The sequence below is a fragment of the Bufo bufo genome, chromosome 2 (assembly GCF_905171765.1).
Source record: "Bufo bufo chromosome 2, aBufBuf1.1, whole genome shotgun sequence".
Lineage (NCBI taxonomy): Eukaryota > Metazoa > Chordata > Amphibia > Anura > Bufonidae > Bufo > Bufo bufo.
In genome coordinates this window covers 60,053,756-60,066,810 of record NC_053390.1, presented here as the reverse complement: position 1 = coordinate 60,066,810, position 13,055 = coordinate 60,053,756, and the positions used below count along the sequence as shown (strand labels likewise).

Genomic DNA, 13,055 nt, shown 5'->3' with positions numbered 1-13,055 from the left:
TTCAGATTTTTTTATTTTAATTGATCTGATGTGTGCAAATTCAGTGAAATTTGTGATTTGCTTCAATGACATTTCACCTATCCACGATGTGTGTTGTACCCGCTAAGAAACGCAGTACAACATCTTTGAGACGACCACCCAAAATTGTAGTAAAAAATTCTTCTGGTGTTGGGACTCTTAAAGGCCAATTTGTTATAAATATCGGGGAAATATTTAACTTCCATGGGGAGGATAACAGTTGGCCTGGGAGATCCGGCAAGCACGCGGTCAAATCGTGGTCGTGCGCATAAACCCTAGGAGGTTATTTTGTGAAGATCTGAATGAGTGGCTCCTGCTCCAGTAAACTTGTATTACGTTTATTACAGGAATGGCCATTAAACTGAATGGCCACCATTTAATACTACATTTCCCCTGCTGCATGAGAGCGTTTCTGGCTTGCCTTTGCATTACTTGGCAAAATTGGCTCTCTGGTGTTCCTTTTGGTAGCAGGACTTGGATAAATTGACTCTAAAACATCAGAGGCAACCTCTCTCAAAATGGTGGCTGTTGGTAATCAATTAAACATTCCAGATCTTGTTCCCGAAAGGCTAAGCAGATCGCTATTTATATCATATTAGAAAGCGTAAGTTGAGGCTTAATTGTGGACCTTGGTGGAGTTTAGTTCATGCATATTCTATTGTAGCCAAGGTGAAATGTTAGGAATGAAATGTGAATAGGTGGCTTTCTTTTACTTTGTAATTAAGTGGTATCAGGAGGTCTAGAATTTGATAATGGTGAGAAAATGACAACCAAGTAGTCTTTTGGTATAAACAATGACATTTAGGTATTTGTTCACTGAATTATTTTTATCCTTTTTTCCAGATTTCCACTTCTCTCTGGCCATTGCTGATTTTGGACACTAAGGCGATAATTTAAATACTACTACTACTATAGACCAATTTACCAGTCCAACTCCAATATACTTTGGTCAAAAGTTAGTAGATTGCTGGATTTACCATGGAGCAACGTGAAAACGGAAGCAGCAGCCGACAGCGGTGTTGTGAGACAGACTTCTTGCCATCTGTTTCTTCTGCGAAGACCTCAACATCTGGCTGTCCTGGTGGAGATAACACCTTGAAGCCAGCACCTGGGGCCACTAAGACTGGAAATGGAGAGTCTGTCGAACCGGAAGAAGAGGATGAACTAGGATCTGGAAGAGATATGGATTCTAACTCCAATGCAGACAGTGAGAAATGGGTGACAGCAGATGGTTTGGAAGAACAAGAGTTTTCCATCAAGGAGGCCAATTTTACCGAAGGAAGTCTAAAACTTAAGATTCAGACCACCAAGAGGGCAAAGAAGCCTCCAAAAAACTTGGAGAACTATATTTGCCCCCCAGAGATTAAAATTACTATAAAGCAAACTGGAGAGCAGAAACTCTCCAAGTCTGGGAAAAATAGCAAACTTGCAAAAGAAGATGAGAGAGCTCATATGAAAAAGAAGGTAAGAAAACCAAATTCATATACAGACTTTGTTCATTTGCATTTAAGAGAAAGCTACTGCTGAATCTCAAGTTATATGCAGGTACATATTGTAGACGCAACCCATAGAACCATGAAGAGGTCTCAAAATATATTTGATCGAAACTCAGAGGTGGTCTTGAACTCAACAGGGCTTCTCTTTCCATAATTATGGATAAATCTGTACACAAGTGAGAGGAATCTCTTCGAGTCAGATTTTCATTTCTCCTATAAGGAATAGAAAGAAAGGGCTAAATGTCACGGGGGCTTTTCAATAGAGGCCTCTTTGCTTAGTTTATATAGGCTTAGTCAACATCACTCTTCCCTATAGACAACATGATACAATGAAGGGCTCCTCTATCCAAAGAAACAACACTAGTAAAACATTAGGGAGGTGGTCAAGTAAGTCTTTCTGTTTTGTGAGTGGGGTGTGATCAAATACAAGTAGCATATCAAAAAATAAATATACCTAGTATGTATAAAGTGTAAGTAGCACATGACTGAAGTGTCGTCCTCTGCATACAAACCACCAACGTGGCCCAGATTCAAACACTTGTTAGGGAGGAGGTTTCGCAAATAACCCTGTTGAGGGAAGCAAAGTATTAGTCACATATGCTATGCCATACTAACCAATTTTCTGTCCTCTCAACCGATAGTGGACGTCTGATTGCTATGATTTGCATTAAAGTTTTTCTTACACTGGACATACTCACGAGATAAAAGTTGTCAATTAAAACTAGTGTGATGACCAACGGCAGTCTTTTGTCTGCTGAAAGTGCAATCTGCCATGCTGGAAAATATCAGCCACTGTTGGCCTAAAATCCATGTCTATGGCATGATTGGCTAAATTGTTCTGATCATTTGCCATTGTGCTCAAGGACCAGAGAGTAAGTTTATTCTGGCATGTTGCCGGTGAGATCATTCATACAAGCGATCCCACAGACAACTGATCAGCCCCAGTGCCTACGATCATTGTCTGAAATGTATGGCCGGCTTTACTGCAGGTGGCTCAGTTAGCCCTAATTGATACTTTCATTACTTGCTTTTCTGTGAAGGTCCTTTAGGAGTTGCAGCTTTGTTTTTTTCTCCATCACAACCGGTGAAAAAGACTGGCACTGTTTCTGGGGAATAATTCTATACAGCCCCTTTAAGGTCCATTTTAGATAGAGAACAATCTCTGCATTTTAGTTGCTGCGCTATGGAAATAACTCTTGATTGCCCAGAATCCACTGAACTAAGCTTGAATCACCCTAGGGTTCTATGGTGATATACATTTCATTTAGTTGAACTGTTGGGGGTCTGGTAACCATTTCCAAGACTAATTCAAGGGAAACGTATAAGATGGGCAGCCTAGTCCAGGAGCCAATGTGCCTTTTTTTTTGCAGCCCATACTGCCATAGGCGTTAATGGAAAATGCCTAAGTTGTTTGGGACCAGCAATGAACTTCTAGCATTTTCTTTGGCCTACTGGCTCACAGGAATAGGACATAAAGTGTTGATTCACTTTCATCGATCCTTTCACATTTTAATATATAGATATAACGAAGTTGTAAGTTTCTTAACATTGCAGTACAATTCCAAAGGCCCTCATACACATTACTGTTACACAGTACTGGTGGCTAAAACGGTTTGTTTTCAGTGGGGCTGCCCTCTAATCTAGTGTCTATGGGGGAACTATTCCCCATCAGTTGATGTTGGGGGGGAGCAAAATATAATTTTTCTACCCAATGTTTTCCTTTTTCAGAGTTAAGCCTCTCTTGGAGGTGTCTGGCAGTTTTTTTTTTCCCGCTCTCACCATTGAGAATACATACAATCTCAACTGAGTGTCTGTGTGTATGGGGTAGTCAGGAGAGACCTTCTGTAATTTCCTAAGAACTTCATTCTGGGAGAGTGTTTCATTTTCTACATGATCAGGACTCCACAGTCCCAGAATGACATTCACTGGACAAGCTGGGAGTACTGGGAGATATGAACTCAACTGCCTTCAGAATTATGATTGCAGCACTGGATGAGAATGGGCTATGTTGTTCCATGAGTAGACATCAATATGATTGTCAAACAAACCCCTCTGTTGTTAATAAAATAATTAACACAATGAATAACAAACACCCCATGTGTTTAGTCGAGTGATCGCGGCGTTCGTGTTACTTGTTGTTTGCATGTGTTGACAACTGCGCAGGGATCTGCTAAGTTCTCCGGGCTCACGCTGAAGTTGTAAGAATTGGTTTGCAAACTACCGAAATGGATTTTGCTCCCTGCTGATATTTTAAAGCGCATTTCTCGGCTAATGTTTACATATGGCTCAGTGGCATGAATTGTGCTGTATCGATGCAGATAACACCAGGTGGTAAACCACCGAAAGTTTGAAAGTCATTTAAATAACAGCATGGTGGTGGACAGAGCCCGGCAGTACCCGCCGCTCTGTACGATGGGACGTTAACGACTCCGACTGGTGTCTGAAATGGAAGGTAGAAGATGTGTTTGGTCTTGTTTTACCGGCCACTATTAAGGATGGAAATTAAAATCCATATGATGTCAAGCATTCATATATTTCTTTTGAGGTCTGAGATCTCTAAGGAGCGTATCATATTCTTGAAAAATTGATCAATTTTGGCGATTTTGTAATTTATATAAGCACTTTGGAAACCCGGGTTTAAATTCACCAGGCTGTCCAGCTTTTATTAAGCGATAGCCTATGCCTATGATAGGCCATCACTAGCTGATCGGCGGTGGTCTTACAACCCGCACTCCCAACAGTCAGCTGTTCGGGTATGGCTCTGTCTCTGGAACTCGGCATCTGAACTACACAGCACCATCAACTGAAGGGAGCTCATTACTACAGCACTGTTCCCACTGAAGTGGCAAGCTCTGTCCATTACACAGTTAATAGCATGGTGTGTAGTTAGGGCAATGAAGCTACTCTCAAACACCTGATCAGAGAGGATGCAGGGTGTCAGGCCCCCAACGATCAACTAGTGAAGACATTTCCTGGACAACCCCTTTAATACTCCCTTTACCACACACATCCACCTGTCAAGTGCTGATGCTTTTCTGGTCCCTTTCCTCCGCCTCTAGTCATCCAAGTGACTTTTCTGGTAGTCCTATGTAAAACTACTCGTAGCGCTTATCTCCTCTCTTGTAGTTACTCCTCAGAAATAACCTCTACCTCCATGTAATTTTTTATTTTTTTTGCCCAAACACAGGACCCCTCTTTTTTTTTATTGGCTATGTTTGGTATTACAACTGTGTATATTAGAAATAGCCCATAGACAGGTGTAGCTAGAACCATTTTTCATAATCTCTTGCAATCCCTTTAAGATCTTTCCATTCCACAGCTTATTCACCATCGCCCTTCTGTTTTATCCATGGAGGATAATGGGATTCACATGTTAGTGCACTGAATTAATATCTGAACCTCAATAGATTTCCTGAACTTTATCTGCGAGTTCACATGTGTTCTGAGGCAATAATTCATAGCCATTTTGAAGTCTTTCAATAATGCATCCCTGTTTTATATCTTGTCCTGCCACCCCACAGATGTTTTCAGCATTTTTCTTGATCTGCTCTTGGCAAGCCTTAAAATAAATGAATATTCCACACAATGGTTCAAAAATGTTGGGATTCCTATCTTCTTTCTTATCCTTTTGCACAGAGGAACAGGTATTATCTTGACATGACCTATGTGCCCCATCGGAGTTGGACACTATTACATTCATAGGACATTGTATGTTTTTGACAGTAAAAATTGATTTGGACATCCTCCTCTTTTTAAAGGTGTATCCCAAAAAAGTATTACTATGCAATGAACAAATCATTTCAATTCATGTATTAATGCAAAAACATGCAGTAAGAATATTAGGCTACATTTTCCTCACTGGGAATGCACCCCTGCTGTTTCTCAAGTGGACAAAGTGTAGTTCCATCTTCTCCTGCATTCAGTGGTGGACTGACATGCTCAGTAGCTTCTCTGCTCCTTTTCTCCTTTCAATGCCGGCATAGTGATCCTATAGTGAAGAGGCCCAGACAACTTTCATTCATTCACCCTGCTACTAAATTTAAAGAAGTACCGGTATATAGTTCTATATTATCTCTAGACAGTGGAGAAAGAAACTGTGTGAGGAACTGTTTTGTATACAGAGGAGGTAAGGGTTAACACGAGCTGACTGAGATACAGCTGCTTGATGTCATCATGGGATGAGTTGCTGCGCACCTACAGAAAGTGAAGAGGCCAGAGCTGCAGAGGGATGAGTAAAGTAGCTAAAGAGTGATTGAAATGACATTGGAGAGCAGTGTTTTTTTGTTGTTGTATTGATATAGTTAAAATAATGGTGTGCGTTGCATTACTTCTCTCCACCATCATCCTCTGCCAAGGTAGTTAGGAGGCCACCATATATTATAAGATTGTCAGTCAATATCACTAAAAAAGTGGGCTTGGTTAAAATCTGTCTGTGTATAGGGGCCTTTTGGTTTTGAATGGTTCATCATAAAAATGTAGTCACGCTCACCTCTCTTTTCTTAGGTGGTAGATAGAAAAGGTAAAATTGAGAGACCCTGAGAACAAATGGCAAGCTTTTGAGGCGGTATCAGGCTTAATAAAATATCTTGGTAGTCTCAAAAGCTTCCTTTTTTCATCCTCTTTTCAGTTGGCCATGAAAAGGTATCACCAACAGTGGAATTTTTTTTCTTGTGTACAGAGGACCCTGCTTGATAAATAGGTTTCATTCCTTTCTGATTCTTCTCAATTTGACCTAGTCTTCTACGTGTGAATGTTGATCAGCACGTTGCGAAACTGAAACCTGCAGACCAGATATGTTTGCTTGCTGTCTGCCAGCTGTGGTGGCCCTTACCTAGAACTTTACATTTAGCAAGGTGTTTATATAGTACATGTCAAGTGAAGGTATGCCGTCATCGCTGTATTGCCAGAAGGTTCTTTAGAAAATGAGCCGTCCTGGAAATGAAGGACTAGCTATACATTTAAAGCCTTACAGGTTTGGAAAAGCTTAACCATCTGTATACCACAGATAGATTATCTATATCTGGTCACTTGCAAGTAACAAGCTACAGACCCACGTCCAGTATCTGCTTTTACAACACACAGACACTATAATGGCCTCCATTAGGGATCAGAGATTGACTTGTTCATTTTAGCCCAGTCCTTTGAAAATGTGAATACTATGACTACCAGTAAAAGGCTATTCATCCAAATTTTGGGGATTGCAAGCCTGGATTCCAATAAAGACTTGGAAATTTGGGGACATCCCTTATGGGACCTTTAATGTCAGCCATATTGTTTGGCATCTTTACAGAAGAGGACAAATCAGGAAGTTCAATTTGTTGGAGTCTTTAGTTTCAGGGAAAAAAAGTTCTTAAAGACTAGCGACTGCTTGACATTGTGTTCCCTGGTCTTTTTATTTGGAGACCTGTTTTGCCTTCAAATGTTCTGTCATTTGTTTTTTTCGGAGCCCAGTTATTCCCAGTACATTGATGACGTGCATTCTAATAATAGCAACCTGCGAAGGTTTCAACACATTTTTCCATGCTTGATTCATAACCGGAGCACATTCCATGCTCGCAGACAAGATAATATGATGTTGGATCCACCCTGCTGGTTCATATCTTCCTTCCCCTTGTGTGCAGAGCGGTGCTTGGAGAGCGCAGGACGCCATCTGCTCTACTGGATGCTGTAAAGGATCAGGAGAAAATACCAATAGCTCTTTGTTAAGGACAGAAAATAAAATGAGGCCCGGTTGTATTTGTAAAGTGTGAGAGTGTCTGGTATTGTGTTTCCACTCTCCCCCTGAGGGGAGGTTGTTTCTTTCTTTCTTCTTTAGCCTTTGATTCAATTCCCTGCCTCTGTGAGAACAAGTCAGAGGTTGCAGCTGCCAGTGTCTGCTATACATGGGGAGTCCCATCGTTTGTGAGTTGCATGTGTTAATTTAGCGAATGTGGGGGTGCTGACCACTTCCCCATGTGTATCTTATAAAAACGATAGTCTTTCAGGGTTATTTTCAGACTCTCGACAACAGGCTTTGCATGCATTTGCATTTGGTAGTCAAAATTCAGGAACCATCCAAATCAAAAAGGTGTTTTTATGGCGTCTTTTGCAAAGGTGGAACCGTGGCTGGATTTGGTACACCCACTTTTCTCTGTCTATTAACAATTATGGATCTATAAAACTGTAGGCCTTCATTAAGAGGCAAGTTGTGAGCTACAGATGAAATTTGTCCACTTGGTTGGACGCCACACGCCAAATTTTCATTCCATAGGCAATACCTGACAATAAATTTCAGCTGTTACGACTGACTATCTCTACATCAGAGTCCATAGCAAGGTATTTTCATATGTGGCAGAAACCCCTGAAAAATCCATAAACATGGAAAAGCCAACCAGTCTTGTTTTGATCCTAACTTAAAGGAGTGATCCAATCATCTGTCCACTGGATAGGGAATGAATGATACATTGGTGTGTGCCTGACTGGTGGGACCCCCATCAATTGACATAAGTGGATGCCCCTGTCTGTTCCTGAGAGCTGGATGATCAAGGGTAGGATGATTTTGAATGGAGCAATAGTCGAGCATGTGCCTTGGCTGCTCCATTCAAAGTTTATAGCACCGACTGAAAGAGCCTAGTAGAGCAATCACCTGTTTCAGTCAGTGAGTACATCCTTAACTACCATTCTGTTCTATTTGCACTTAGCCATGCTTTTTTGGGGGGTAGAGAATTGGAGACCATGGGCCCATTCTGCCCGTCATTGAGGGTTCCACTGATCAGGCACCCATTGTTTTAGCATGCATTTTCTATTTAGTGAATAGGTGATAAATGCTTCAAACTGGAATACCACTTTAAATGGACATTGACAGGGTCCTCCAATTAATATAATGTGACACAGCCATCTCTTATGACCCCCCCCCCCCCCCCCCCACCCATACCTATTCCATTCTTGGTCATGGACTGGCAGTACCTACTTCTTGTTTTATTACCTTCTGTCCTCTTGCGTGAGAAATCTGTGCATACAAATGTTATATAAAATGACTGCTTTGTGTATATCTGCTGGCTTTCCTTCTGAATTTTGTGCCTGAAGGCAGTTTTTTTTATAAGTCACGCTCCAGAACTAGTGTTGTGTAGATGAAGTTCTGCATACCGCCTTGTTGAATGCGACTTCGCACAAGCCTGGAAATTAGCATACAACTGTTCAATCCAGGACCATTTGTTGCTTTCGGCAAAGAACGATCTTTGAAAGACCCTTTAAATCAGATTCCCTCCCCCCCCCAGCCTTTCAGTTTGAGTACATTTCCTTTTTATAAAAGCAGAGCTCGCGTTCAGATTAGTGTATTTACATTCGAGGCATCTGCTGGGTAACGTTTTATCTGGGCAGCCGATCTGGAGGATGCACAATGGTGGATATTGAATTAACTGTCATTGCATAAAAAATTAGTCAATGAAAACTACACTCAATAGGGCTTTTGTAACTATATACGACAAGGCTAGAAATTTTATCCCTTACAAGCGCATGGCTTTACAACTGTGACTGATCACATTTGTGTCTGTGCAACGAGCTACTGACTGGCCGGAACTTCAGATGCCAACTGCTTGAGGATTCAAGGTCAACGTGACCTGGTGGTGGTAAAGTCTTCCTGGATTTGCTAAAGTGAAATGTCTTCATAGGACTGGAGTAGAGTATATACTTTTTAATCCAGTTTTTTTTCCACAAGAGAAAGGTGTTGTTAAGTTTAATAGGCTTAGATAATAATCGGTTGTAGGAATCTTTGCTACTCCTGGCAATGTGTCGACGCCCAAGAACATCAAGAGATGTTTTGACTTGCTTTGACAGTTTTGTTAGAATATTAGCTGAGAACTTATTAAAAGTGGGTCTATAATAAGAAGCGGCAAAAATATATTCAGCTGATACTATGAGGTATATAATCTATAATTTGTGTTCTTCAACCTTGATGTAGGAAGACAGAAAGGCAAGCTAAGACAAATACAGAGAAAGTTGGGTGGAGGAGGAGGCAGTAAAAAGAAGTCCACTCATAGTAATTGGGCCAATGTGCCTACTTTATAGCGTCAAGAGATAAGGACGAAAGAGGTTGTCTGATAGAGATGAGTGAATTTACTAAAATTTGTTTGTCTGCATCAGCCAAGAATTTCCATTTGGATACGAATCCATTCTACCCAAATTGAAAATGCATTACATGCTTGGAAAAATATACTCTCTCTTCTTTCTCATCTCTTTTTCTCTCTCTCTCTCTCTCTCTCTCTCTCTCTCTCTCTCTCTCTCTCATCGTTCTCTATTGTCAACTCAAGTGCTGCTGTTGAGGACATTATCCACCTGCTCCAAACCAGATAGTGGCAACAAGATGGTAGACCACATTTTTATAATAGACTTGGATCCCCAGTTGCTATCAGTTAGGGTTTTCAAGTTTGTACAACCCTATTTAATATATTGGTACGCCCCTTGTCTCCAGTTGGGTGCAAGGAAGTCTTGCTCCTTAAATACAGCATAAAAAGGTTTGGAAAATAAAACAAATTTTGGGACACCCTTTGAAATCAGTGGTCATCAGTGGATGTTCTCCAGACCTCCTTATCCATAAATAGAATGTTTCCTAATAGTTGGAGTGGGTTTGAATAAACATCTGTTAGTAGTATGTAACAAGAAGAGGACTGTTCTTTAGGGCTTGCCCAAGATAAAAAAAAACACGACTGCCTTTTTCCAGAAACACCACCATATCTGTGCACAGGTTTTGCCGTTATTGCAGCTCAACCCTGTTCACTTCAGTGGAGCTTATCTGCAATACATACGAGGCATAACCTGTGGACCAGTGTGCCATGGTTTTCTAATTCTGGATAACCCTTGTAAGCTGTATGGAAATTTCATACTGTGTGTACCTGTTGCATCATGTTTACCCTTGCATGGTATCTTCTCTAAAAGCCATATGTGTCCTTGAACAATTCTTCTAGTATATGTAGATGAAGCAGGTTTCAGGACTAACTTACATTGTTTCCCTATTGTTTTGTTTAGTTTGTTAGAGTTTTTGAGACTATTTTGTGAAGGCTTCTATACTAATAGTGCCTTTTTTGGGTTTTTATTGCTTCCTTCCATCTACCTGGGTGAATAGCTATGTGAAGACTTGACCTGTAGCATTGTGTGTGGTATTCATTGATTTGTGTTATCAAACCACCCATTAAACCATAGCTTGAGTCCTATTGGGAGCTACAGGCTTTTTTTTTTTTTAAAACCTTCGAACTCTCGGCAAAGCTTTGGACTTACACGAAGCCTTTGACATCAGTTTGACCTGAAGCATTATTTCTTGTGAAGTAATGTGACATTTTAAACTATGAATTAAAGATAAGCTGATGGTGAGAGAGCTTGTGCTGCAGGCTAAAGCATCATGCGACTCTGATAGCTGATAAGGAACTGCAATATAAGCACGCCTGACCAGCCATTGCCTGCTGGGACGTGTTGGGATTTGTACTTTGACATTAGCTAGAGCTTTTTGGGTTGCCACCCTCCAGTTTGTTTTGTCAGAGGTAACAGGCATAAACAACGTACACCTTATCTCAGAGCTAAAACTCTTAGTTATTACTATTAAATATGTAACATGGCCCCAACTATCACGCATCCTTAGTGTCCCGGTCTTGTCATATGGACAAATGGACCTTTTGGACCCTTCATAATATGTTCACATGGGTAAAATCCACAGTAGAAAAACCAGTAGCTGTTTTGGAAGTGTTTTTGCCATTTTTTCCCCCTCTAATCCAGACCTTGGGTGGGATAATTCAGAAGAGTTTGTCAGCAGAATCACTAAAAACATTGGTAAAACATTTTTTTTTTCGGGATCCCCATTGATTTCAACGTAAAAACTTATTTTCAATCTGCTTCAAAGAATGAACATGTCACAGTGGTTTTGAAATTAATGGCAAAAAAATGCTACCATCAACGTTTTTCAGTTCAAGTTAGTGGGAGGCTGCTGGTGGCGTTTTGATAGCGGATTCCAAACCAGAAAATACAATTTCTGTTATGGAATATGAGGAATATTGAACATAGCCAAACTCCGGAACCCCAGTGATCTCTGCACCTTCAATAGTTAGACCCCGGATCATCTCCATGCAGTATATTCACCGTACTGTGCATGATGTCACTGCATCATACAATTTAGGCTACTCGCTTAAGGTTTTCCCTTTTCTAAACCATCTGGGATCTAGACTGAGCAACAGTTGTAGTCTAGAAAGAATGGAATAGGATTGGGATAAAAGGAGCTTTGCTCTTGCATTCAGCAGAGGTTGGTATGTGGCATGAAGTAATATCTACGTGCGCTTTAAGTTTGGCATGGGATCAAAGGACATTAATGCATGCAACCACCTCCATGATATTGCTTTAGAAGTAACATGCATCATATTGCTTGGCATCCAAAGTTTACATTGAAAGATGGCTTCTTTTTCAAATGGTTTGAGACAAAAGCATTGGTCTTTCTGTCCTCCAACTGTTTTACAGCTATATTTCCATCATGCCTGTGGTTGGTAGTCTCAAACCAGTTGGAGAACCACAGGTTGCAGACCACTAGTGAAAAAGATTATCTTGATTTTACATACCGTGCACAGTGAACATTACGTGAGTCTCTTGTTTTTTACAGAACATTGTGGTTTGCTTAGTAAAGATAAAGCTCATTGGCAGTGCAAAAAAAAATTATATATATAAAGTTCATTGTGGTCAACTCACTTCCTTTTCACTTATCTTCAGAGAAACTATGATTACCATCTATTATACTAACATACAATGATCACTTAACAATATACAGGACTAAGGCCATGTTCACATCTCCGGTCAGTGTTTCCTGCAGGCTGTTCCGGCATTGCCAACTTCTACAGATCGCTGCCGTATCCATTTGACTATAACAGGATCTGGCAGTGATCTGGCCCCTTTCTGGCATAAAAGGCGTGTTTCGGACACCATGTGTCCCGGATGAGGCAGCCAGGTCCTCTTGCCACAGATGTGAATGTGGCCTAGGAATTATTTTTTTACTTGTTTTCAGCAACTTCTGCCCAAGCTGTGCAGATCACACATGGACCCTACATACATGCCGTTTTTGCAGATCTTTTTTTTTAAGTTTGAAAGTTCTACTTTAAATTTCCTTGCTATAGCTTGTGTAGTGAACCTGTTTCCTGACTAGCGTGGGAAAGTGTTATTGATCTCCAAAGACATGTGTATGTGTGTTGACGTGTCACATCTGGTCATTTTAGTTCTCGCAGTTTTGTCAGGGTGTTGAAAAAGACTCCGGGACCCTAGGAAACGATGGTGACAAGAAGTAGCAAGCAGACTTCTGAAGAAAGTGTGGTTTTCTACTTGACAAAGTAACACATGTTCACAGCTCAGCAAATCATTACTGGGTTTTTTAGGGAGATGGGTTGGAAAAATAAACTGGATATGGCTGGGTCAGCCATTAGTTTTGCACATTGAAGACTAATTTGGAATTTTTGAAAATTTCTTTCTATTTTATTTTTAGATTTTTACATTTTCTTCAAATATTAGGCGTTATCTACTTGGGCACCTATTAAGACA

General features: G+C 40.6%; 1 protein-coding gene across 2 annotated transcripts in view; it reads left to right on the top strand.

Moving 5' to 3' along the window:
- SETBP1 (SET binding protein 1) overlaps positions 1-13,055 on the top strand; it is a 190,410-nt gene that overhangs the window by 30,328 nt on the left and 147,027 nt on the right. The window contains exon 2 of one of the 2 annotated variants that reach the window (XM_040421156.1): positions 862-1,482. The exons of the other annotated variant lie outside the window; for it this stretch is intronic. Coding sequence (XP_040277090.1) covers positions 997-1,482 — 486 coding nt within the window. The 5' untranslated portion in view covers positions 862-996. The remainder of the gene's footprint in view (positions 1-861; positions 1,483-13,055) is intronic. 2 annotated transcript variants of the gene reach the window in all.